This window comes from Tiliqua scincoides, chromosome 4, assembly GCF_035046505.1.
Source record: "Tiliqua scincoides isolate rTilSci1 chromosome 4, rTilSci1.hap2, whole genome shotgun sequence".
NCBI classification, from domain to species: domain Eukaryota; kingdom Metazoa; phylum Chordata; class Lepidosauria; order Squamata; family Scincidae; genus Tiliqua; species Tiliqua scincoides.
In genome coordinates this window covers 183,577,893-183,604,875 of record NC_089824.1, presented here as the reverse complement: position 1 = coordinate 183,604,875, position 26,983 = coordinate 183,577,893, and the positions used below count along the sequence as shown (strand labels likewise).

The 26,983-nt window shown below is 44.3% G+C and overlaps 2 protein-coding genes across 2 annotated transcripts in view; one reads left to right on the top strand and one right to left on the bottom strand.

The window, feature by feature from the left end:
* The window catches only part of RHOC (ras homolog family member C), a 34,039-nt gene extending 17,066 nt beyond the window's left edge, over positions 1-16,973 (top strand). Inside the window, exons 2-5 of the mRNA XM_066623276.1 lie at positions 8,534-8,691; positions 10,816-10,936; positions 13,417-13,547; positions 16,144-16,973. Of these exons, the coding sequence (XP_066479373.1) occupies positions 8,536-8,691; positions 10,816-10,936; positions 13,417-13,547; positions 16,144-16,317 (582 nt within the window). The 5' untranslated portion in view covers positions 8,534-8,535 and the 3' untranslated portion in view covers positions 16,318-16,973. The remainder of the gene's footprint in view (positions 1-8,533; positions 8,692-10,815; positions 10,937-13,416; positions 13,548-16,143) is intronic.
* Positions 16,974-22,255: 5,282 nt separating this feature from the next.
* Positions 22,256-26,983, bottom strand: part of MOV10 (Mov10 RNA helicase) — a 41,766-nt gene continuing 37,038 nt past the window's right edge. Inside the window, exons 20-22 of the mRNA XM_066623273.1 lie at positions 25,942-26,030; positions 24,353-24,477; positions 22,256-22,949 (exon numbers count right to left, since the gene is read on the bottom strand). Of these exons, the coding sequence (XP_066479370.1) occupies positions 22,885-22,949; positions 24,353-24,477; positions 25,942-26,030 (279 nt within the window). The 3' untranslated portion in view covers positions 22,256-22,884. The remainder of the gene's footprint in view (positions 22,950-24,352; positions 24,478-25,941; positions 26,031-26,983) is intronic.

The following is a 26,983-nucleotide window of genomic DNA, read 5'->3' as shown; positions in this document are numbered from 1 at the left end:
CACATTTAGTGCTCTTTACAATATTTTGCTGTGTATTACTGAATTTTATGGTTTTTAAAAAAAATTACTAATTTTGCATTTGCAAAAAAGTGGGTTTGGATTGCTGTAAAGCCTCTCTCTCTTTATTTCTTTCTTATGCTTGTAGTCTATACTTGTAGTCTAGAGCAGCGGTCTCCACACCACAGACCGTTCCGCGCTACAGCCTTTGTTCATCATGCCCAATCTTCCTTCAGCTTTGCACCGGCCCGTCACATGTCTGAGAAATCGGGGTGCAGAGAGATAAAAGTAGCAGGCCAACGTGTGGCTGGGGGAAGATAGAGCACAACAAGCAGAGACTGCCGCATGGAACGGAAAGCACTGTGCCTCACAGGGACGGCTTTTCCAGGACATCTGATCTGTCCTGTGGGCCAGGGTTTGGCACCTGCTGGTCAAGGACACAAGGTTCATTTAAAACTGTCTTGACACAGAGCAAATCATATTAGAGAGTTTAAGACCAAGGTTGCCAAAACAGAAAAAAATCTCAGTTTGTGTGTTTGTGTGTGTGTGTGACCGTATTTATTTATGTGTGTGACTTGTGATGGGGGCCAGTGCTAACTGCAATAGCAAGATTCTTTTGCATTATGTATATGCCCCCATCTCACACTATACTCCTCAGAAGCAATAATGTAGTACTGGGTGACACCAATGCTTGCTTGGAGAGATAAGGTAATCTCCGTATGAGAAGAATGCAGCTGGTATTTTATGAATGCTGATCACAGATCCTGGGGGATGTGCCTTTTCGACTTCTGAAACATGTCTCTGAAATGGGAGACCAAAAAGAGCTGAATGGGGGTGGGGAGTGAGTTGAAACCCTGCATGTTACTTCCTTTGGGTAAAGTGCTTGGAAGTGTTTAATAGCTGTTAAAGGAACACTGGTCCAAGTAAGTGATGCAGAATTGCTTCATAACTTCATTCTGTTCCCTTCATGATGTCTTTTTAAAATTATTACTATTTTTTAATTAACACACACAAACATACAAACATATAACATACATTTAGCCGTGCTAAATACCATATACCGTTACTAATTAATCATACTATATCTCCTAATCTACTTACTCATCTATTTCTACCTTTTATTGATGTATCCATTTATTTATATAATATACAATAAATTTTCCCTAATGCCCTATACTATATTTTCTAAATATTCACTTTCTACCAAGTGTAAACTTCAATTGCTCATTAATATTAAAACAAAATGATCTAATTACCAAAATTATCACCTCAGCTGTTTCAACTCCAATCTAATTACAGTTTTTTTCTTTGACATAATAACCACATATAAAACAATTCTTCCACATGTTTACATTTCCAGCTATATTTTTTAATACATTCTAATTCATATTTATCAATTTCATATATATTCTTTTATATATATATATAGGGTGTGTTCATCCTTCCAGTTAACTGGGATATATTTTCTCCTTGTTCCAACAAATTTTGTGATTTGTGCACTCCTGTTACTCTGTCCATCTTATCTTTCTTGATCTCCATCAGCGCCTCTTCTTCGTCCTGTGGCTCAACCTGTTGATTTTCCTGCTTGTCCGCTTTTTCACTCCCATATTTATCTTCTACTTGTTTTTTCACATCTTCCAATTGTTCCTTACAGACACCTATCTGTTGGGAAAGAGTCTCCAGGCTGACTTGAATCTGCGAGGACCAATTCAGCTGTTATCGCTCCATAACAAGCAATCTCTCCGTATTAATCAAGATTTTCTGTATCCACATTCCTGGAACAGAGTCCATTTTGCAATTTCTCTCTAGTCCACTAGATGTCCACAACATATTATTCTCCTCACTTCCACCACATCATTACTACTCTGCCATCCACATTCCTTACATACCTCTTGCAGATAACAGTCCAGTGTGGTTAACTGGAGAGAAAAACAAAACGAAAGAAAACAGTCTCGCCGTCTCTGGTGCAGAGAAAACAAAGCTCTTTCAAATCTAATGAGAATTATATTTATATCCAATTATGTCCAAGAATAATTCTGGATTTTAGTTCACACCCAAGTTATAGTTGTAATTATAATCCACCACCAATTTATTCCACAACAGAGAAAAAGAGCACTTTCAACCTCCTTAAAAAGTCTCTCGTTAACGCCTCCAATTATCCAGGGCTTTTAGCAAATCAGTCAGTCAGAGTCGGGGACAATATTAACACTTGCTTATCTTAAATTTCCAGTTTAAACTTTACACTTCACACTTTTTTCCCCCTCCGTATGGCATCTCAGCACGGAGCCAGCAGCTTGATTGCAGATCACTGCACCTCCCCCAATACTGTCACAAACGGTTAGATTCCTCTGAGAAGAAAGCCCCCCCCCCCCCGGTCAGGCTTTCAGTTTCCCAGATACCTGCACCGATGAAGATCTTGTCTCTCCTAACAAAGATCTTCAGGTCCTCTTCAGACCTGCAGTATTTGGGGGAAAACAAACTGTCTCCCAGGAGCTCCTGGGGACATGTCTGTTCGTCCACTGTTGGCTCCTCCTCCCCCTTCATGACGTCTTTAGGTGTCTTAACTTTGCTGCTTTCTCTGGGGGAACAACGTGTAATGAAGTAGGTTGGGTAAGGAAGTGTAGCTGATCAGTTGTAAGTTTTATACTATGGTGTGGGAAGTTGGGTACTATTCCAGCATGCCTAAAATAATGGGCCATGTAGGGCAATATTACAGCTGAAATAGGCTTTCTTGTCATCTTTTCCCTTGGTTTAAAGAAACTCTGTGTGTGGCTTCATTCTTTTCTTTTTTTAAACTGGAGCCATGGCTTTGGGGAAGGGGGTGCAACCCTTCCTCTTCAGCCCCCCACTTCCCAATTTCCCTGCTCCATTTTACATTTTCCACCTGCCCACTGTTAGGTTGAGGGGTAATGACACTGGATAAAATGCTTTAAAACAACCCTTTTTTTGTTGCTGTGGGTTTTTATACATGTTGTGTGCACACTCCCATGACTGCCTCTTAAAGACATTGGGAAATCCAGTTATTAATGTTGCACACGATGTCCCATTTGCTCCTTAATCAAAAGTTCATTTTCATGGCATCGCTAGGGGGTGCAGGCTGCACCAGGTGACACCACTGCATGCCAGAATTTTTAAAATCTTGGTATTTTCGAATAATACCATCAGATTATATATCAGTCAATGCGTACTTTCATGCAGAGTGCAGTGAAACAAACTGCATTGAAATATCTCTATTCTATCAAATGTTATAGCAAAAAAACTAGCTGGGGCAGGGTGATGGTACATCACCGCCACCCGGGCATTGCCTCACCCACTGCATGGGAGGAGGTTCATCATAGGGGTGACACACACTGGCCTCCCACACTGGGTGATGCAATAATACCCCTGTAGTAAGCAGAATTTTGTTACTTGGCAGAAATAATCTGTATACATCATTAGGGTAGCTTGTTCCATGCCCAGAAGTTCTTCAGTAAGCCTCAACACCTCTGATGTAATAACATCACATGTAACAACAAGCACATGTAACACCTCTTTCCTTTCTTGGAAAATGGAAAGAAGTAAATCTGCATGGAAAGTTACACGCAAAGGTGTCCTTGCATGATTGCCATGGAACCCTATATGGACCACTGACAACTTGCTGTATCCTTAAAATTGGGTTGGTAGAGGGCTTGATTTTGATCACTTCAGTTCTGTGGCCTTAATTGTATCTGTGACTGTAGCTGTTGCTACTGTTCTTTATAGCAATTTTATGATTTGATGTTAGTCTTCTGTGTGAACATGGCAAACACTTATTAACCATAGATCAGTACAGTAAAGTGGTTAAGGCATTTTGATTCTTGAAAAGTAAATTGTACTGAGATAGAAACTGAGGGTGAACGAAATAAGTGTTGAAACACTCTGCTTTATAAAAAGTGTTATAAATAGACCTGTCACTGATTTCTTGCAGTTGGTTGAGTGGCGAAGGCTGTATTTCATTCTCCATATTTAACAGGCAGTATTTAAACATTTTAATCTTATCCACTAGCTTCAGGTTGATTATTTGAATTCAATATTTTAACTTCTCTCTGCCTTGCCTCTGAGAACAGCCTGCTTGTCTAGAGGAGTGTGCTGTGCCTTCTTAGATTTCTCTTGTCAGCCATTGGAGTGGGCTTCTCCTTCAGTTAAACACTTATTAAACCTCCTTTGTACTGATTTGGACCATTGGTTCATTCAGGTTGGTAATGTCCAGTCAAAATGTCAGGCGCTCTTCAGAGTTTTGGACAGGAGTCATTTCCTACCCTGCCAGGGTCTGAACTGGTGTCTTCAATGAAGTGAGACAAAGCAGAAGAAGGTGGGTGGTGTGGTCCCATGATATGTAGAGTTAATGGCAATGTACATTCTCTTGGTTTGGAGTTGTTCCCAAGGGCACTGCAAATCAGTAACATAGCTAGAGGGGGGGTCACAGAACAAGTGTTGCATGCGCCTGCACATGCCATGCAAGTGACACTTCCCCCTCCCCTTTAGGATCATCCCAGGTGGCTAGAGCAGAATGGAGGTGATGCCTCCAATTTGCTTTAGCTGCCTTGAATGGCTCCAAGGGGAAGGGGGAGGGGCCGCTTACATGTTGCATTCAGGCACCCTCTCTAGTTACGTTACTGCTTCAGATTTTAATAGTTTCTATTTTTCAAGCAAGTTCCTATAAACTTGCAGTTTTCAAACTCCCAGGGAGTTTGAAAGCCGCAGTAAATTATTGCAGGGCGGAGGCAGTGGGGGCGGGGGGGAGGCAGCAGTGTGATTCCCAGGATCGTGCCACTCAGGGGGGCTGCAGGGGCTTGGGTACACTTACCAGAGCTTCCTGAAGCCTCCTGGGGGTGCGGGGAGCCCTGCGCAGCTGTTCGCAGGGCTCCCCGATGCTTCAAAAGTGAAAGTGGAGTAATTGCGCTCCTTTTCCGGTTTAGTGGAAGCGGAGCGTGATCACTCCACTTTCACTTGTGAAGCTTCGGGGAGCCCTGCGGACAACTGCACAAGGCTCCCTGCACCCCCGGGAGGCTGCAAGAGGCTCTGGTAAGTGTACTCAAGCCCCTGCAGCCCCCCTGAGCAGCACGATCTTAGGGATCGCGCCACTGCCTCCTCCCTTCCTCCTGGCTATCCCCACCCCTTAAGGAGAAACAGGCCAGGGCCCACAGGCTGGGGCATCGTGACACCGCAGTCTGAAAAGCCCAGCTATAAACATACAATCAAAGTTCCATAGGTGTGCAGTATGGAGGAACTGGTAGTAGCTCTAGTATTCCAGTAATGAGAAGAATGCCAGGAAGGGAGGGGGAACTTAAAGTGTTTTTTTCAAAGGGGAGGCCCACTGCAAGCATCAGTCCAGGGCATTTGTCCAGGGATGCCCCCTGCTGATACTATACTTGAATCATGCAAGCTTTATGCCACAATGAACTTGTTGGTCTTTAGAAGGCTCTTTATTCTGTTGTGGCCAGTGTTATCTATGGGAGTGAATGTTGGGAAGCTGCAATGGCATGCTTCGATGTGCTGTTTTGTATGAACCGGTGTACAAGAAAAGCACTCCCTTTGTAAATATTCTGCTCCTCTTTGCTTTGTAAGAATGAGCTAATGCAGAACAGTTTCAGAAATCATTGTGACCTTCCTGCCCAGGCAAAGGGATAAACCTGTCACAGTGATTCTGAAGAAACCAGGAGTCTTAAGGAATTTTGCAAGCAAGAGATGGCCCCATCTCCTTGCCATATTAATGGCACCCCAAGTATTTCTGGCAGGAAAACCTTCATTTGGAAATGGCTTAGTTTTTAATTTCACAACAGGTGTTTGCTGTTACGGATCCCTTTGTGTGCAGGTGACTCATATGGCCACATATGATTTCCCTTTTTTGTAAATGTATTTGCAAGGCAACAATCAAGTCTTTTTACAGGGCTCTCAGTTTGCAAAATGTTTCCACTCGGTTCTAGTTCACAACAGTGTTGGGGTGTACGTCTCGCTGTGTTTATCTGCAAGGTGACCTGCGGCTGAGTGAGGTATTACTCAGGTGTCCTGTTCTGGGAATGTTTTGGAGAAACATCTCTTGGAATTCCCCAGGATTCCCAAATTCCTTTTGTTTGCTGACCAGCTTGAAGTGTGCTGCCAATCTAAGCTTGTCCCCTTCCTGTGCTTATCACAGTCAGACAATATGTATGGGTGCATTTCCATGTTGTGGTTAAAATGATTGGGGAAATGACACCTGATGAACTTCTGTCTGTCAGGTTACGGTTGGTGAACTGCTGGGATAGCAACTGTTTGAAAAGTAACATACGGGAATTTAATGATTTGACATACACATTCTTTTCTAGTGAAACATGTAAAACCTAGTCTAGATGAGAGCATCTTGATTACATAATGATTATTAGGATCAGTGGCAGTCCTGGCTACTTTGGTGCCTGGAGGTGCCATTCCCCTTTAAGGCCTCCAGAGGACCTTAAAAATGTCACTTCTGGTTTTTGGCTGAAAACACAAAGTGACATTTTAAGGCCCTCCGGAGGCCTTAGAAGGCCTTCTGAGGACTGGGAAGACTGTGCACATTCTCTCCAACCCTCGAAACACCTCCAGTGGGAGGAAGCAGGCACGAATGCCCCCCAGGGGAGCATGGCTGGGGTGGCAGCAGCACCCCCCAGCCCTCTTGCCTGGGGTCACTTGTACCTGTGTACCTCCCTTCGTACACGACTGACTAGGATGCTGTGAGATATATATATAAAATCAAATGACATTATATAGGAGATAATGTCATTACAAAGAGCCAAGGTGGTTGTTCTTCTGGGTTAGTTGTAGGTATAGCAGATGGCCTTCGCCTCCTGGTGCTTGAAATGATGTGTCAAGTATTGTCAGACACATCCCCTTTCCTAGTGTGTGCCAGCCTTCACTCTGCTTCCCACTTTCTGGAATTATGTAGCCGTGAGAATGTCTAACTAGGATTGGAGACAGGTTTCACTTGACCATGAAGCTTGCTGGGTGACCCTAGACCAGTTACTCTCTTATAGCCAAACCTCTCTGAGCATATTGAATGAAGGGCAGGGAGAAAATGAAGAAGACAGATGGAGGCAGGGCAGCAGAATAGGTCTGTCATATGCTCCAAGAGGCAGGGCACAAAGAAGCAAAGACAGTGAAAATTGTGCATACAGGGGAGGGGGGGATGAATCCTGACGATTTGGACAACCTCCACCTGGTCTCCTCAATCCATGGGCGAAGTCACACCCTATAAATAATGGTTTTATTCTAAAAGTGTCAACCCTGGTAGCCGGGGCGTCAGTCCCAAGACTCAAAACATTAGAGAGAGAGAGGTACTTGCAGCACATCTGATTTTGCAGCTTTCATGCTGTGTGTAGGGTCAACTCTCTCGAGGGTAGTTGGGAGCAGATGGTGCAGTGTGAGAGAACTGCTTCTGGGTTACAAGGAACCCATTTAAATTGAACTTTCTTTGAGTACAGAGAACCCATCCAGCAAAGGGGCTGCCCTCTGCCCTTTTCTACATGGTTCAGTGCTCTGGCCTCAGCCTCCACTGGGCAGCTAATTCTGCTGCGTCAGCTAAGATTTGGGATTATTTGATCACTCTTGATGCAGCAGAATTACTTGCACTCGGAGTTAGAAGTAATTGCTGTGGAGTTCCCAGGTCATTGACTCATGGAGAGAGAGCAGTTAGAATCTTCTCTGGGCACATAATTCTTGCTTTTTGAATCTTCTGAAAGAAAACTTTAGCTGGGTATAAAAGCACAACGTGGGCCTCATTTTCATTCAGAAGAAGCCAAAGTAGGCCTTGGCTATCCGAAAGGTAGGAAATGCTGCTCTAGAGAGAAGCATTTCAAAACTTCCAAGCTTCTGTGTTCTGGCCCTTTCTCAAGTGTGCATTCTTGTTGAGTCTTGCTTCCATTGCATCACTGTGCTCTAGGCCGCCTTGGAGTGTCTAAAATAACTTCTGCTGGATTGAAGCCAGTAGAAAGCATGGTATGTGGTGACATTTTTGTGGTTTCATAGTCCGTACATCTGGCTTGCAATGTAACCTAGTCATGTTCTCCAAGGGATGTCAGAGGGAGGTCAAACAAAGCGCACTGTTTTATAATGCAAGGCAATTGACTTTGAGATGGAAAATGGTGCCAGTGACACCTTTACAATTATGCGCATCAACTTCCTGGGTATTGTGCAGCCTTTCAGCTTGCTCTGGGTCCAGGTTTCACCACTTTGGTGTGCAAAATGGTACAAGATCTTTGTCTGCTGACACAGACATGCAACTAGCATGGTGGTGATGTGAATGTGGTACTATTTACTCTCCCATTCTGCAAATTTTTCTAAGCGAAGGGGGAGGGAAGTTCTTCAGGTGACCTACTTGCTTTGCATAATTTGTTCTGAGAGTTGAGGCTTCCTTGGTACAAAATTGCTATACTTCTGGCCTGGAGAATACATAATCCTTTCTCTTGCCCACAAGGAGAAGTATTGTGCTGTCTGATATACACTGCTACACTCCAATTTCCTAGTGAGCTGTTCTTCAAATCTAGCTTTCCTTTTTTCTCTACAGCCATGGCAGCCATCAGGAAAAAACTGGTGATTGTGGGAGATGGAGCCTGCGGAAAGACCTGCCTACTGATCGTGTTCAGCAAGGACCAGTTCCCAGAAGTTTATGTACCAACTGTCTTTGAAAACTACATTGCTGACATTGAAGTAGATGGGAAGCAGGTAATGTGCTCTGCTAGTAGGGGCAGCTTCTGAGCTTATTTACACTCAACCCAGTAAACTGCTTCTTTCGCTTCTGTTGGAGTTCGTTTGTAGCTGCTGAAAGTCACACCATTCCTGACATTTGGCTTCTTAAAAATTCTGTCTGCCTAATTTCTGTTGCCTGTTTCCAAAATCCTGGATGAAATTAATTCATCCTTGATGTTTTTCTCTTCGTTAAATCCTACCATTAATGCACTCTAGAGCTTTACATCAATGAGAGTTCCAAATCTTGTTTAGTGCTGTATCTTCCTGAGCTTCTGTCTAGACCTTCTTTGTTCTTCCTGTCTCCTACCCAAATGCAGACTGATGCAAGGTTAGGTTCCCTTCTGTTTCCAGGAATTGGAACATGTCTTAATTGCAGGCAATGAAAACTCGATAATCAAGGTGTCTTCCTAAAAAGTTGGGAAGACATGGATTGGCCAAAAGTTTAGGATGCTTAGCTTCATTGCAGAAGACAAGCTCTGGTGGTGATCTGCATGTCTTTTGGGCAAGACTTCCACAATCCACAACCCACTTACTAAAGAGTGACTTCAGTAAAAGATTCTGCAGAGTTTATGCTGAACCTCCATTTATCATTGTGCCTTCTGTAATTCACCTGACACATTGATCAGATGTGATACTGCTGCATTTGGGGATGGCCTCTCCTGACAGATTTATGATCCTCTAATGCAGTGTGGTGGTGCCCTTGAGAGTAGCTCTGCAACAGTCCTATAGAGCAGACCGCATAATGGCCTTAATCAATTACTGGGCTCAGTCAGCTTAATTAGGGCAGATGTTGTGTCAGGCTGCCTTAAATCTGCCAGTTAACCAAGACACATGGAATGGGAAAAAAGGGCTGCTTTTTGGTTTGCTTCCGGTGTTTACTGAGAGAGAGAGAGAGAGAGATTTGTAACTCCCTGCAGAATATTTTTATTGATATTTTTATTGGGCAATATTTTTATTGCCCAAGTCCTCCTGACTCCTGGGGCAGCATGCTAAATCTGTCCCTCTTACCCAATGGTGTGCCAGCCTCTGATCCTCTTGCTCTCCAACGTTCAGGCTCCACACCCATCTCCTCAACACATTTCCTCTTCATCTGCCTCTTTTCCAATCCAGGGAGTGGAAGGAGGAGCAGTGGGGATAAATAGGTGACCTAAGACAGACACTCCTACCAATGAACTGCCTGAAGTGCCTGCTACAGTTGTCTTCATGGATAGGGTGGACCTGCCTACTATGTATTTTGTTAATTGCATAATTGTCTCTGATGTGTTTGTTTCTTATTGCCTAAATATCTGTAGGGGGCTCTGATTGACTGTAGCATACAGAGAAAGGGCCTTTACCCTTTGTTTCCTCCATAGTACCTGTTGGGCTGGCAGAGGAGGATGGCCCTTGTCTTCCCGGTAGCAGAGTGAGCATAGTGGGGCAGCACAGGAAGCAACCGGTCCCAAACAAAGCCACAGACACAGGCCTGTTGAGTTTAGAAGCATGTATTGGTAAGGAGCAGGCAGGAGAGTAGTCAGTCAAACGGTCCAGAAGTCAGGGATACAGCAAGGCGCAGTCACGATAAGCAGTCTGAGTCAGAAAACAAACCAGCAGTACTTCACCTTGAACATCCACCACAATCAACCCACACTTGGTGTCTGCACCAGTCACCTTATATACCGGAGCCAGCCAATCAGAACAGGGCGGCCTCATAGTCTCATGACAGTCTTGTGACCCTTCTCTGATTGGCTGCCCAGTGGTGCATTGCACCATTCCACCATGGGCCACGTGATTCTTATCACATCTCCCACCTTACACAGGTGCATTTAATTACATCAGTAGTGCTGCAGTTACATTTGCTGGGCCTGGGCATCAAGGCCCCCTGCCACATCCTGGCTGACAATTCAAGGCCTGACAGATGCCAAAGGCCTGACAGTACCAATCCTGATTCTTCTGTTCTCCTCCCTTCCCCTGCCCTCACTACTGGTTAGCCAACATCAAAGCAAGTGTTTGAGGCCAATGATGCATTAATGCAATTAATGTAGTTTGGCCCTCATTATCTTCTGTTTTCCAGGGAGGCAGCTGTTATGCTGATTATTGATGTAAACTTTCATCTGTCTCTAGGTAGAGCTGGCCCTTTGGGATACAGCTGGGCAAGAAGACTATGACAGACTGCGGCCTCTCTCTTACCCAGACACTGATGTTATCCTCATGTGCTTCTCCATTGACAGTCCAGACAGTTTAGGTAAGGCCATGACTTGCGGGGTAATGAATACGCAGTCTACATGATACTGTCCATCCATCACAGCTTCCTTTCAATCTCCTAAAATGATGTGGTTTTGGATGTAGTGCAGAGATCTGGGTGCGCATGTGGTCAGTTTCTCAGGGTTGTGGAGACTGTAAGGCACTTGGCACACTGGAAAATGCTAAAGGAATTATGATTAGCCACCAGCCATTTGCAGGTTCAAGATGACTTGCAGGGTCTGTGATTCTCTGACTACAGGATGGAGTGCTGGCCAACAAGCCCTTCTGAAGCCAACTGGAAGATTGATCAGACACTTAGCAACAGCAGCTACTTGAGAAATGTGTCTATTTTCAGTAGTACTAAATTAATTCAAGCACTGGCAACTAGAGTGGCCATTTGTACACTGAAGAGACTGACCTGATCAAGATGGTATTTCAACTATGTTTGGACCCTTGCAAGAGTTTTCTTTTCACTGGAAAAAGGATGATGATGATTTTTTCCAATGCTTGCTACAACTAGTTTGGAACATTAAATTGTGAAATAGAGCATCATTTAGAATCACGCATTAATTCCCAGGGCTTTATGGGAACAAGACCATAGTATTGCTCCATGTTAGCATAAAAAGGCCAACTTTGAAACAGCCTTCACTGATAAACTTGTGTCCAAGAGGTTGCAGAGTTTGGCAGAAGTTACAAGAAGTTGCATGGACCAAAGTTCATGTTGGAAAGGAGTCCTATCTATTGGGCTTTGACCATGGATCAAAAACCAGCTGGCTGGCTAGAGTGACTAAGGGCACAATCCTAACCAGGTCTACTCAGAAGTAAGTCCTATTTTGTTCAATGGGGCTTACTCTCAGGAAAGTGTGGTTACGACTGCAGCCTAAGTCTCTCCTCCACCTCTCTGTTCCTTGACCAAGTGCCTGCCATGGCCCTTAGGGCAATTGTTTCAGTGCAAGTCATAAACTGTTGACCGTAAAGATTCAGATTCCATAAGGAAGGTATGAATGGTGGCAGTTACCTATCATAACTGGAATATGGGTGGATGTGGGATGGGTGTCAGTACGTGAAAGAACTTTGCTGTATGGGTCCTCCTTTGTAGCATTATGTGAAGCAGTTCTTGTCCATGGCTGCAAGGATGTTGCTGGTGGTGGTTCTGAGGTTTGAGTGGTGAGCTTCCTTCGCTCTACTGAGTAATGTTCTAAAATTTAACTGGTGTAGGTATTACAGTGCTCCCTTACAGCTGCTACAGGGTGTGGTGGATCAAGTAGGCTCGCAGTACTGTGCTGGCCAAGACTCTGAAAATAGGACATTCATTGTATCCAGCTCTTGACAACAAACTGGGTTTGTCATCTGCTAGTCTGAAGGTGGCCTTTCCAGGAGTGTCCTGACCTCTTTTTCTGTGAATAACCTTCACTCCATATTAACGGGGCTTTAATATAAAGGTTTAACCCATTTCCATATCTCTTTGCTTTTGCTTCCTGATAACACGCCCCTGCTGGTGTCTTACCCTTGTCCAGCTCTGTCATCCTCAGCCATCCTAAAGAATTCTCTTTCAAATGACTCTTGCCTTCCTTCCTTCCTTGCTGCTCCTCATGATTGGAACCCAGAATGTCACTGCTCTATAGATTTCTCCTGAACGGTCCTTTCAATGAAGACTTTGGCTCAACCCCATAGTCTCCTTACTATGTAACAAAGCCCAAGTATGTGTACATGAAATAATAGCACACACATTCTTCCTTTGTCTATCCATGATTGTCACTTTCCTTCCCTTCCTCTTGTGTCTCTGAGATTATGAGCCCCACAGAGAAGGTCCCTGTTATCATTGTCTTCCCTAAAAAGCACATTGATACTGAGCGCTTTCCACATGCACTGCCTCCGACGCATCCTCGGCATCACCTGGCAGGACAAAGTTCCAAACAACACAGTCCTGGAACGTGCTGGAATCCCTAGCATGTATTCACTGCTGAAACAGAGACGCCTGCGTTGGCTTGGTCATGTCGTGAGAATGGATGATGGCCGGATCCCAAAGGATCTCCTCTATGGAGAACTCATGCAAGGAAAGCGCCCTACAGGTAGACCACAGCTGCGATACAAGGACATCTGCAAGAGGGATCTGAAGGCCTTAGGGATGGACCTCAACAAGTGGGAAACCCTGGCCTCTGAGCGGCCCGCTTGGAGGCAGGCTGTGCAGCATGGCCTTTCCCAGTTTGAAGAGACACTTTGCCAACAGTCTGAGGCAAAGAGGCAAAGAAGGAAGGCCCATAGCCAGGGAGACAGACCAGGGACAGACTGCACTTGCTTCCGGTGTGGAAGGGATTGTCACTCCCGGATTGGCCTTTTCAGCCACACTAGACGCTGTGCCAGAACCACCTTTCAGAGCGCGATACCATAGTCTTTCGAGACTGAAGGTTGCCAATACAAAAAGTGTGTAAATGATGGCTGCTTTGTGAGAAACTTTCTCTATGTGCTTGACGCTTCTAGAGAATATACCTGAGAAGTGGACTCCTGAAGTGAAGCACTTCTGCCCAAATGTGCCTATCATACTTGTGGGGAACAAGAAGGACTTGCGGAATGATGAACACACCCGCAGGGAATTGGCAAAGATGAAACAGGTATGGGTCATGACAGCGCCTTTAAAATAGAAATAATGCAACAACTTCAGCCTCGTGGCTTTTTTATGATGGTTCCTGGAGAGCTTTTGTGCCGGTGGCCACCTCTGTGAGGAACAGGTAGCAGCAGGGGCAAGGATAAAACCCTGAATTTTGACATATGCTAAATAGTGGGGCATTTATCCAAGAAGAAGGTAAATGAAACACACCCTTCAAAAATAATTTAATGTGAAAAGGAAAAAATCTAGATAAAAATAAATGAGGGCCAGGCTGGATGCCATGGGGCAGCCAAATGGAGTTTATTTCATGTGTCTGCTCCATTCAGGTATAAAGTGGAATATATTGTCTGCTTTGAAAGGTCCATGCAAGAGAGGAAAACAAATCTTCCTCTCTCATCTTGCTATGCTTCACTGCATAACAATTTTCTCCTAACCTAGCTCCCCTTCATATATTGCAGCCAGGCTGAAAGAAAACTTTTAATGTTTAGAGCTCAATGGTTAGAGCATCAGAGCACAAGGTAATATGGGGTGGGTGAGCAGGTCTTACTCCAGTTATCTTCACTTTTCTGGTTAAGGGCCCAATCCTATCCAATTTTCCAGTGCTGGTGCAGTTGTGCTAGTGGGAGGTCTATCCTGTAATGGAGGGGAAGTCATTGGGGCTTTCTCAAGATGTGGGGACATGGGGCTGTACTGTGGCTACCTCAACCTGAAAGTTGGTTTGGGCCCTTAGTCTCCACAGTATACTACTTGTTTTCCTGTCTCATTTAATATACAGTGATGCCTTGCGCAACGAAAAACTCGCAAGACGAAAGCGTTTTGTGATTTTTTTGGTGACTCACAAGACAAATTTTTCTATGGCCGTGCTTCGCAAGACGAATTTTTTTCCTTTTTTGGGGGGGGGGGGGTTTGTTTTAAATTGCACTTCGCAAGACGAAAATTTTGCAAAACGAAACAACTCACGGAACGAATTAATTTAGTCTTGCGAGGCACCACTGTATAAACTCATAGGTTCCACTTACTCCACAAATATGCAGACAGACCTTTGAGTAACCAAAGCTCCATTTTAATGTTGCATCCAGATTAACCATTTCAACAGTTGAAATCTGAGACATATCAACAGTTGAGAGCATATCACAAAAATTGCTGGCTAACTGCTGCCCCCCATCTCTCAGGGGCACTGCTGGCTGCACAATCCTCTGCATGTCTACCTGGAAGTAAGCCCCATAATAGTCAATGGGACTTACTCCCAGGAAAGTGTGGATAGGATTGCAGCCTGCTTGTGCTCTTCTTGTGGAGCCCTAAGGGGTCTCAGGGACAAACCTTGTGCCTGAGTAAAGTCTCCCTGTGCTAAGCCAATGTGGTATGTGGTTTCCACAGCCCATCTTTGGGGTGCTCTGGCAGGATGTGTGCTTGGGAAATTCTGGTGGGCGCCTTTGCTGCTCCTTGCCACCAGTACCCCATTCAACCAGTACCCTGGGTCTTCAACCAGAGCCAGCTGCACCTCCCACTGTTCAAAGTGAGAAGAGCGAGGAGCCCCAGGTGGAAAATGCAGAAGAGGCTTGCCGGACCAGGAAGGGCGCAGCCTTAGCAGCCCAATGCTACACAAGTCTGCCCAGAAGTAAGCCCCATAATAGTCAAACTCCCAGGCAAGTGAGGGTAGGATTGCAGCCTCACCCACCCACCCTCCTGCCCTTGCTGTTTCCGAGCCCCAGGAACCGCTCCCTCCCCATGCTACCTATTCCTCTGCCTCCACTTCTGGCTGGCTGCCTGACTCATTTGCCCTCCCAGAGGCAGCCACTACTTGCTGAGGTGCCCCTGCTCCCCCATCTCTCACTCACCCACCTGCCCTTGCTCCTTCCTTCCACCCATCCTCCCTCCCAGAGGCTGACCCATGCTCATCCTGCACTACCCATTCCAACCACCCATATTGCAGCCTGCTTGTCACTACTGCCACCAGAAAAACTGGGTCTGTGAAGGCCTCCTTGTGGCTCCACTTCCATGGTTCCAGTTCCCGCCCCCCACTGGAAAGAGGGTGGACACCTTTGTGCCACCCAGTTGCTCAGCTACTGGCTGCAGCTGGTGCCCACCGCACTGCAGCCACCATGTTGGGGGACATGGGAGGCCGGGGGTAGCTTGTCACCCCCCAATCATGGCACCTGGGGCCAGTGGCCCCCTCAGCCATGACATCACAAAGCTAGTGCTGGGCAGAGTACTACAGATGGCAGCGTGCAAAGGTGACTGTCTAAAGCAAGTTTGGTCTCTGCAAAAACTAAAATGTTGCTTTAACATTGGTTTGTGTACTTTTTGTTTTATTTAATGTGACTTGTATTATCCCCACACACACACACACATGCACACAGCTGGCTTGGAGCAGCCAAGCCAATTAACCACAGAACTCCTATCTAGCCATAGGGTCAACACAAAGTCCTTCCAACCTATCCTGCCCATATTTCTGCAAGTAGCTCGTTCTGCTGTGACTGAGGAATGCTCTTTGCTGTGCATGTTTGGTCAAAATACGGCAATCTTGCATTTCCTTGGTTTAATCAGGGAGGGAAAATTAAGTGTTTTGTTTTTTTGTTTTTTGTTTTTACATTTATAAGGAACCTGTGAAGCCAGAAGAAGGAAGAGACATGGCAAACAGGATCAATGCTTTTGGCTACCTGGAGTGTTCAGCCAAGACAAAGGATGGTGTGCGGGAAGTGTTTGAAATGGCCACGCGGGCAGCCTTGCAAGTCAGGAAAAACAAGAAGCGCAAAGGTTGCCCCCTTCTGTAAAAGGGGAGCATTGCAAAGGCTGTGACTGTGCTGTCTGAAGTGTATTTGCCTTTCCACACAACCCATGGATGCAAGTTGGGGGTCTGGGTGGAGAGAAGAGCAGTTAGCTCTGTCTAGAGTAAAAATTTAACATGCCTGTTGTGCCCTTTGTCTCTCTGCACAGTAAGGGGGGGGGCACCAAATAGGTATCTCATGGTCTTTGCCTGTGCTGCATGCTCAGGCTGTCCTTTCCAACTTGTCCTATGGTTGAGGGCCAGAGATGCTTTTCAGACTCTTTCTAAACACCCTCATTTTTGCATGTGGCAGGCAGTGCATCTGAACTAATTCTGTATTGCTCTTCACTCTCACTTTATACTGATCCTACAGTTCAATGTTTTGTACAGATTCACTAAGACGTACTCTTCCTGTCTTTGGAAATTAAGAAAACTAGATTTCTGGATATGGCAATCCAAGACTGGAGTCATCTTTTGGTTAAGGTGTGCACAGAAACTTGTGACAGCAAGTCCTGCCAAAACATCCGCCTATATTCCTGCAAGGAGCTGAGCTCTGCAGCAGTCAGAAGTGCTCTTTCCAATTTGGGGCAGTGTCTTGTGTCTTGGCAATATTGTGTTCTCTCACTACTTTCATTTAAATTAAAACAGACCCTGGAAAACAGACCCTCAGCATTTTATGTATGTATTATGTTGGACACTGGTGTTCTACCTGCATATTTAAAATGCACGATTATGCTAAATTTCTGCTGTTACTGTCTTTAACAATTAGCCTGTATTTTAGCTCTGCAGAAGCAATGGAGCGAATCTCTCCTCTGGCCCTGACCTTAATTCTCCATAAAATGTGGCAGCTTAATTCTTCCTATTGCTTCAGAATATTCTTCGGGTACATCTAAACACACAGCAGAATGGGGTTACAGAGTTATGTGCTGACAGAATGGACTGAACCACTTCAAACTGAAGGTAGATAATTCTGAGAATTCTTCCTGTGTGTACAAGAAAAGCAACACACTAGGAAGAAAAATTCTAGTTTAGCCTTTTCCCCTCTGTGCTCATTTCCTACATGAAGAACTGCTTTAAAAACTTCAGTATTCAAAAATTTGGTCTCCTATCTACAGACTAAGGGCCCAGTCCTATCCAACTTTCCAGCACTGGTGCAGCCATAATGCAGCCTTGAGGTAAGGGAACAAATGTTCCCATACCTTGAGGAGATCTCTGTGATGGGCTCCCCCCTGCACAATGCAGTGCACACCCCATTGGCACAGCTGCACCAGCACTGGAAAATTGGGTAGGTCTTGGCCCTAAGTAGGTTATATAATGCCTTCCATTCTGCTGCATGAATAGATCCCCACCACAGTGATTCCTGCAAGGAGGCGGCATGATTTCCTTAGCTCACAGGTAGGAGAGGCAAATAGCACACAGCTCTCCCATCAAGCCATCATGTTATCAGCTACACAAAACAGACTTTTTGTAAAAGAAATGTAGCACACACCTAGTTGGGGGATAGCTCTGTTGACCTCAGTTCTACATTTCAAATGCTGATTAACTATAGATGTTGGCCATAGCTGCCTGTTTTCATGAGAACAATTTGTTCATGTTGGAGGTTAAGAATAATCCTTGCTAGACTGGGGAAATGCCACCAGCAGGCTTCTTAAAGAGTAATTCTGCCCTTTGAGATGCAAAATCTCTATAACTAGTGCTTGCAGATGGAAGAATAGGCAATTCAAAGGAGAGTGGAGGGTTGTAGTCCCTTAAACTCTACTCAATTTCCATGACTAGCTGGAGCCATTAACTTGAGTTCTTGCAACTTCAATAAGGAGCATATAGTAGCACTGGTTGGGGCTATCCCATTTTGTCCTAAACTACCTTGCAGGATTGTTACAAGTGTGATTGAGTCCACTTTAACCAGTGAGCTTCATGAGTCAGGATGGATTTGATCCCCTGGGGGCTGGGGATAAGAATAGGCCCTCAGTTTGGCTGTACTTGTCCTAAGAGGCGACTAAACAGCCTAGGGTAGATGGGGCTCCTTAGCCTGGGAAGGCAGCTCATCTGAGAGAAGGAAAACTCTGATCCCAAACCTCCACAAGGGCTACATCCAGTTATGGAAAAGGCTTCAGGAGTCAACCTCGAGGCAAAATCCGGAGCTGGAGTCCCTGAGGCAGTTCATGGCTGAACACAGTCACGTTCTGGCAACTCCTGCGATGCCGCTGGAACCAACCGTATTGGCTTCTGCCTTTCCATTGGACCATTTCAGCGACGTGGAGAGGGGGGATTTGCTGCATGGGTAACAGCCTATCCTCCATACCTACTTTACCCAGGCTTTGCGCACTGGAGAGGACACTCTGTTCCAGAACCTCCATTCAGAGCGTGACACCATAGTCTTCCGAGACTGAAGGATGCCAACTCAAGAACTGTGCTCTTGAAATTAATGGTTAAAAGGGGGGTAGGTCCCCTTTTTAGAAGGACAACAGTGGGACCTACCTAGCTTTGAAGCTTAAAAAAAAACCCACCACTTTCACTTTACTAATCACTCAAGCCTCTGATTTATGCTTTGCTATGATGAGGGGGGCTGCCTTCTATTGTTTGAGCTCCACATTTATTGGATCAAACCATTCTTGTGGCCTTGAATTCCCTTTCTGCTGGCCTTCAATAAAAGCCAAGGCACATTTGCCTACTCATGAGTAAACATGTGTATGGCAGTCTTGCTTTCCATAGTGCTTGATACATTTTCCTTGTCATGGGGGGGGCGGGCGGGCTTCCTTCCTGAGAGTTTGCGTTCATCAGTTCAGGACTATTCTGATGGTGTTGTATTCCCCTCAGCCTGCCCTTTGAGGTACCTTGAGGTGCCAAGGCATGCTTATCATCTCTTGAATAAATTGGCATGAGTGCTGCTCTGTTTCCGTTTCCACAGTGCTCAATATATTTTCCTTGTCAGTTTCACAACTTTGGGAACTGGTGCGCTAGTCTCACGTACCTTTGTTTGTGGCGGGGATTTCTGAATTGGAAACTGAAGTGAAAAGATTCGCTGATAGACATTCACATGCAACTGATTCCATGTATCAAAGGACTAATGCATTTAATTAATATATGTGAGATAGGAAGAGGCCTGTTTTAGTTTGTCTAAGTAATACAGGAACACCTTTAAAGGGTCAAGGTGCATATTGTGAGCATGTAACTGTAGGAAATGCTAGCTCAGTAGTTCTTTGTGTGTAGCTTGAGGAGAACTAGCATTCTACATGCCTCTCATAAGTTCAACCCTGCCTCCAAATGGCTAACTCTTGACGTAGCTTTTTTAAAGGTTTTTCTTAAGTAACTGAGTTACTAGTTCCTGTTGCTTTTATGACATGGGGCCAAAATGACTAGGAGAAAGTGCACACATGCTCAAACCTCATCTATGTACATGCTTCAAAAGTCATTCCCTTCTATCAGTATACCCATAGAACCCTACTGTGTCTAGCTGTATCCATTTTATTCTGAACTAATCTACACTTCAGTGATTCAAAAGAGAAGATGGTATATATTCTCTGTTATATCTAAGCAGCCTACATGTTACCTATTTAAGTACCTTGCCAGCTGCAGCATATAAAATAGCAGCCTGTGAACTGTCCTAATGTTCATTTGGCTACATTTACATGTGCTAAAGATAAACTCCACTGAGAGATTTAACTACAAGATATCTTGAAGAGGCTAGATGCATGTAATTTAAAAAACTTACAACAAGATGAAACCAGAATGCAGGTTTAGCATGGGTAAGGACTGAAAAGAGTAGGGAATGGGATGGGGGTTACTCCTCTAGACTCAAGTCTTATTAGGTGCACTTAAAAAAAACAACATTTTCTTAATTTTTTTTCCAAAGAGAAGGATAAACAAACATGTAAAGAAAAGCAATAAAGTGCTAAATAATCCCAGAAGTATTTACATAAAATAACTGAATGTTTAGAAAAGGAGGGTGCAAAGCACTTCTGTTTTGCAGGAGGTGTTTTTGTGCCTGCTTTTAGCAAACACTCCAAGCCTCGGGCAGGGCTGTGCAGGGGTCCCCGCACCTCCTGTAGCTGGCTACAGCCCTGCCTTCTGAAAGTGTAAAGCACACCCCCTTGCCCCCATAGCGGCGTGATCCTGGGGATCACGTCACTGCCTTAGCCCCTCGCCCGCAAGAACTTACTGAGGGAGTAAAGCTCCCTCAAAGTTTGAGAACCTCTGCTCTATACTGTATCTTAGTGGTTCATGTTTCTCTGATAAGATTTCATAAGTTGCAGGTCTCAGAGGAGCTCTACTACCTTGAGTAAACCCGATGGGACAGCCCATTCATTGTCAGTATTTATAGCCATGGTTGTGCCAGGAACAGCACAAGATAGCAACATTCTCACTCTTCTGTTTGCTTCATAAGCAGGCAAAGAGCCAACTGTTGCTGTTTCAGTTTTGTGTACGGTACCAGCTGTTTCCTGAACATGGAAATCTCCAAAGGCCTGCTGAATAATGGTCACTATTTGTGCCATTCATAACTCTCTTTCTCAACAGATGAGAATTAGAGGCTGTGGTAATAAAAGATTTCCCCTGCTGAGACGGTGGAACTCCAAGCTGTTCAGGCCAGAGATTAGTTTTTGCATTGGTTACATCTGTGTTTTAAAAAAGGTTACCCCCAACTATGGCAAGACTGCAAAACAAGTACAAGATGGCTGCACTAATGAGAATAGCCATCCCAGAGGGGCACAAATTGGTAGGATTTCACCCACACACCTATTGGGTCATGTTTGTTGCAATCACTGTATTTTCAAGCGAAATACGAACTCCAGCCACACCATATTCTGAAGAGTGGTTGCTTGAATACAGTAGTAGGCAAGGCCTATTCATGCCCTGGTTGTAGGCTTCATTGGAGCAGTGAGCTGGTGACTGCAGGAATAGACTTCTCAATTTCTCATCAGGAAAAGTACTGAATTGAGATCAAGTTACACTAGCTATCATTATGACTTACCCAAGTCATGTGTAGCCAGGCTCATGGAATTGCCTAATACAGTGGTTTCCAAACTTTTAGAGGTCCTTTTAAGTGCTGCCCAATTTATAAATGCCAAGGGGTGCTATAATGGTGATTGGACAGAAGTGCACACCCACCCACCCACCCACTAACAGCTTATGCACACAGCCTAATCTGCCCTGTCAGTTTCACGAACCACCAAAAATTGAGTCATGATCCACTGGTCAGTCCCGGACCCACTGTTTGAGAACTGCTGGCCTAAAGGCATATGTACTGGGTAAGAGCAAGGTACGCAGATTTGGAAGACCTCATTGGTGAACAAGCAAAGGTTCCAGTAATAACAGAGCAAAGGTTTAACAAAAATATTTCTTGTAGTTTTGAGAGGAGAAATTACAAGGGAAGGATAGAGTGGATAGGGAGATGCTCTTTTCCCTCTCACAAAACACCAGAACCAGGGGGCATCCACTAAAATTGAGTGTTAGGGCAGACAAAAGAAAATTTCTTTACTCAGCATGTAGTTGGTCTGTGGAACTCCTTGCCATAGGATGTGATGATGGCATTGGGCCTAGATGCCTTTAAAAGGGGATTGGACAAATTTCTGGAAGAAAAATCCATCATGAAAAGCCATGATGTGAATGTGCAAATTTTAGAAATGGGTTATGTCAGAATGGCAGATTCAAGGGAGGGCACCAGGATGCAGGCCTCTTGCTGTCTTGTGTGCTCCCTGGTGCATTTTGTGGGCCACTGTGAGATTCAGGAAGCTGGACTAGATGGGCCTATGGCCTGATCCAGTGGGGCTGCTCTTATGGACAAGTCACAAAAGTTGGTGGGTTTCTATCTGTGAACATTTCCCCACTTTGACTGTTATTAATTCAATTTCCTGTGTCCCAAAATGGCTCACCAGGGGAGTAGCTATTGGATGAGCACAGCAAGGTAATGTTCTGTCTAATTAAATCATTACATTATCACATGGCAGTTAAGTTTCTTCTTGTAAACTTTAATGCAAATTCAGTAGAAAAAACAGTTCAAGATAAAATCTGATTGTCTTGGAAATTGGAAGATTTAAGATCTTCCTTTCCCCCCACAATTGATGCTTGATAAAAGTTTAAAGCTAGCTGCAAGTAGAAATCTAGTTATTCTATGAAATAGCAAACATACATACTGGCTTTGTCTGCATTGGTTTAGAAACTAAGGCAGGGGGTGCGGGGGGGGGGAGGATCTTGAATCTCTACCCCACAAAATCAGTCCTAGTCATGACTAATTTGTTACCCACAAGTTGCAGAAATCTCAATCTTTTTAAACTGAACACAGCAGGAGACGAGATATGCAGAACAGAAAAAGCTATACTAAATTAAGCTGCTTTAGGTAATTGCAGAGTGTACTCTCCTTGCATAATCAGAATTTCATACACAGAATAAAAAGTTTCTGTGCATAAGTTCAGGCCACTGCTCTCAACCTGTAAAAAGAACCCAAATAGCTCAGCTAAAAGGAATCATGCTTTGGGCTCCCTATCACCTTTTCAAGTTATGTGGAACAGCAGAAAAAGTAAGAACTGAGTCGGAGATGCAGAGTGTAGCAGTGCAGAGCTGAGGGCAGCAGAAGATCTTAGTGCTCATGTCTCCATTCTGGTGCTACTTGCTGCTGGATGCAACTCTCTCTTAAGTTGCTACCTGCAGGAAAGAAAAAGAATTTTTGTATCACTGTTTTTAATTGTTATGGTAAATATTTTGAGTCATCCCCCACCACCTCCAGTGAGAAAGGTGGGGGTTGAACTTTAAAAAATATATACACACTTAAGTATTTATATCCAGCTCATCCCCTCACAAAACAGAGACAGCCCAAGGAAACCAATAGGACATTTTCACACAATAATCCAGCAGCCAGATCAATAATGGGGGGGGGGGAATGAAAGAACAAAATTAAAGCTTTAAAAAGTGAGACACAAAATTCAGGTTTTTAAATTGCTGGTAGCAAGGCAGCCGTTCTAGTAAACCATGGTAGGGAGCTCCACATATTGGGTGCCACCACAGAAAAGTCCTTGCAGATGTCACTGGTGATCTATATGCAGGGAGGTGGGCCTTCCAAGTATTTGGGCCTAAGTCAGTTGGGGTTTTGAAGAGTTCCAAACAAACAAGCATGATGAATTGCACCCAGAAATTTAGCAATACGATCACAAATTTGGTGCCGGTTTAGGTTTAGGAAAATTTCATGCATTTGCCCTTGTTCCTAAATCTGACACACTCCAGCACCACCAGTTTGTGGATAGAGGACACTTCATAGTAGAAGGGAAGCTGAGCTGGCACTGTGAGGTGAAAGCCTATCAAGCTGTTGCTGGCAGGATCTTCCTTTGTTCCAGTATCCATAAGTTTGGCCACTGGGCACTTATTCCCTCTGCACACAGCCTTCAGATATTTTTAAAGAGGGTTTTTAAAAAGCAAAACACAAAAAACAATTTTATTCTATCCGAAACAAATCTTTTATTCCTCAGGTCATATAAAATTTACTCTGTAATTAACGTTGGCATTTAAAAGTGGTCATGCTCCTGTTTGGAAAGAGGGCTTTGAGCAAATGCCTAATGAAAAAAGGTTTCATTCTGGTTGAAAAAATCCATTCCCAGTCTGTCAGATACAAACAAAATGTTTTCAACACATTTGGTCATCAGCAAAATAGGAACCTGAAGGATGAAAAAAAATGGTTTTTAAAATGTGAAAGGGCAGGGAAGTCTGTCCAGAGAGAGCTGACTTTTGACAGAACCCTCCCTTGCTATTGCACTGGTAAAAAACAATCATGAATGTTTTCTTCCCTTCCAAAATACCTTTATGGCTGAGAGATTTAGAGGTCTGCATTCATTCTGTTAATCAGGTGCATATATAAAGTGTTTGCAGGACTATTCCCAGCCTCAATAACAGACGGCACCCCGTAGCAGATTAGATTGAAACTTACTGGTGCGCCTTCCTCGGAAGGTCTCCACTCTGAAAATGCTTCTCACATCACTTACAACATATAGGGTTATTAGGTGGCTGAGAGATGCCTAGAGAACACAAACCAACTCCAAGTCACTGTAGCTTCTTACCTGTTGGTTGCTCATCTAAACAGAGGGAACGGAGCTCTTTTGCTAGATCCTCATCCTCTTTGTTCTCGTTTTCCTCATATGAGTATCCTCGGTATCCACCTTTTTTTCTACAGTACTCGAGAAACCTGGGGACACAAACCAAGTGGTATTATTAGAGCCATCGGCCAGCGCTAAGAGGTCTGGGGTGGGGATGGACATTATACAGGAGAATAGAAAGCTACCTTATGCTGAACCAGATCATGGGTCCATCAAGTTTTGCAGTGTCTATGCTACCCAACAGCAGTGGTCCTCTAGTGTTTCAGACAGGGACCTTTTCAGTCTGGAGATGCCAGGGATTAAACCTGGGTCTCTGTATGAAAAACATATGTTCAACCATTGAGCAAGAGCTCCTTCCCAAAGGATGAGGTGAACAAAGTCAAGGGCGAAGAGCAGGTCACTTTTTTTTGGCCAAAAAATAAATCCCTTGAGCTGTACACAAAAGAATAGCCAGTAGTTGATGGCATTTGTAGTTTTCTCATTTTCTCTATGAGAAGACAGCTCAGACTGGCCCAAGTCTAAATTTTCCACTTATTACAAAGAATGGCTCCTGTCTGTTTTCAATTAAGGTGCTATCTCATCCTTATATTCATACATAGCAAGGAGAGGGGCCAGTGACATCAAAATGTTCTAGGATGTATTTTCAGCATCACCAGCTAGCTAAAAAGATCTCCAGCAGCTCAGCTGGGCCAGACCTGCTCTTGGATCTTAAGAGATCCTCTGCCAAAGTAGGCAACCCTGGGCTAGATGAACCAATGGTCTGACTCACTGTATAGCAACTTCACATGGTCACAGGAAACCAAAAGTTCAACCGCAGAAGGCAATCAGTCCTGACTACACACACACACCCCTCTCCACTGATCATCCTACACAGCCTGTAGCACTAGGCACCACAAGAAGGAAGGAAGAATAGTAAGGACCACCACAATCCCAGACGCTGGCAAAAGAAAATGACTCATGTCACTTAGCTACGCCACACTGAACAGAGAAAGTTAAAAACTATAATAAAAACAGGGTTACTACTTAAAATCTGATCAGGAAGAAAATTCCTTCTGAACCCCAAAAATTCTTCCTATATGCTTCTCAACACCTGGACAACACTTGGGTTGTCCATTCCACCATCTTACACATCTGCAGGGATTTGTAAATCTACAACACTGAGTAGATTGTCTACAATCCGAGTACAACTGCTCACTGGTGCACTGCAGTGTGGTTAACATTAAGGAGCAGCACACCTTTTCAACCACAGAAGACTAGAATTACAATGAGCAAGATTCCATTCATTACTGCTGTCAGCTGGGTGTCTGCTCAAGAGTGGCCACTGAGGGCACTAGCTACAGTAAGCTAAACTACCAGCACACATTTCTGAAGTTGGGCTCAAGTAGCTCAGCTTATACAGCACAGCTTGAGATGACAGGTCTAACCTCCATTCCAACCAGCAGAAGGCACCTCAAGTGAAGAGCATCTGCTTTGCTTCCTAGGAATTATTTAACATTGCATTTCATATGCTATCTGAGCACCTGATGGTCAATATAAACAAAACAAATACTTACTCGCCCCAGTAGCGATCCTTCCTGAGAGTTCTTGGGTTGCCTACAATGATCAAAAGTGCCTTGGCTCTTGTCACAGCCACATTGAAGCGCTAAAGACAGAGAAAGAAGTTAACACCCTTCTCTGCTGGAAAAGAGTCCCAAACATCCACATGAAGGCAACAGCTCCATCACTACCTTTTGGATAAAACAGATACTCTTCTCAAAGCTGGGGATACTCTCCAAAGAGTCCCAGCTCTCAAATGTTAACTTACATCATTACTTATGTGGCACAAAAGCATAGAAGCAAAGACTGTCATGGGGCTGGAACAGAGCGAAGAATTGAAGGGTGCAATCCACATGATAAACATGAAAAGAAGTCAGGTTAAGTGCCCAATGTTATGACCTCTGAAACCCAAAAGCAAGGAGGCTTCATTCCCATCTTTCTCTGCCCATCAGTGGTGAGAGAAGCATAAAAGAGAACTGGGGAGGCATGCTTTGGGAGGTTAGGCAAATGCAGAACATTGGAATTCTTAAGGGAAATTGCAGACAAATTTTTTTCAGCAGATGGAATTCCTGTTATGGCTATAAACAGGTTGAGTCTCATCATTCAGAAGGGTTTCCTTCCCAGAACTCAGGTGGATGGCAAAAATCGCTCTAAAGCAAATCTATTTAAAAAACAATGTCCTTTTGCTAGATGATATAAAAACAGCCTTGCTGACCTTTGTGATGTAAGATAGAGTCATTAAGAAGACAATCTATCAATCAGTTTCTCTCCAGGCACTTATCTTTCTTTCACATGCTCAAGGGAAAGGGAGGGGACCACTTGACTAAGTGCCTGGAGACAGAATGATTGATGGATTGTCAGCTGGCTGGCTGCCCTCTTGCACATTAACTACTGTATTGTTAAAGGACTGTTTTCTTTTAATTTAAAAGGGCCTTTCTCATCAGCTTTGAGATAGAAAAATCTGTGGACTCTGTGTAGATTATACCTGTAATCACTTGCGTCTCTCTACAACAGTAAGAAAAGCAGTTTTTTCAAACTGTGATTTTAAAGGAATGCATT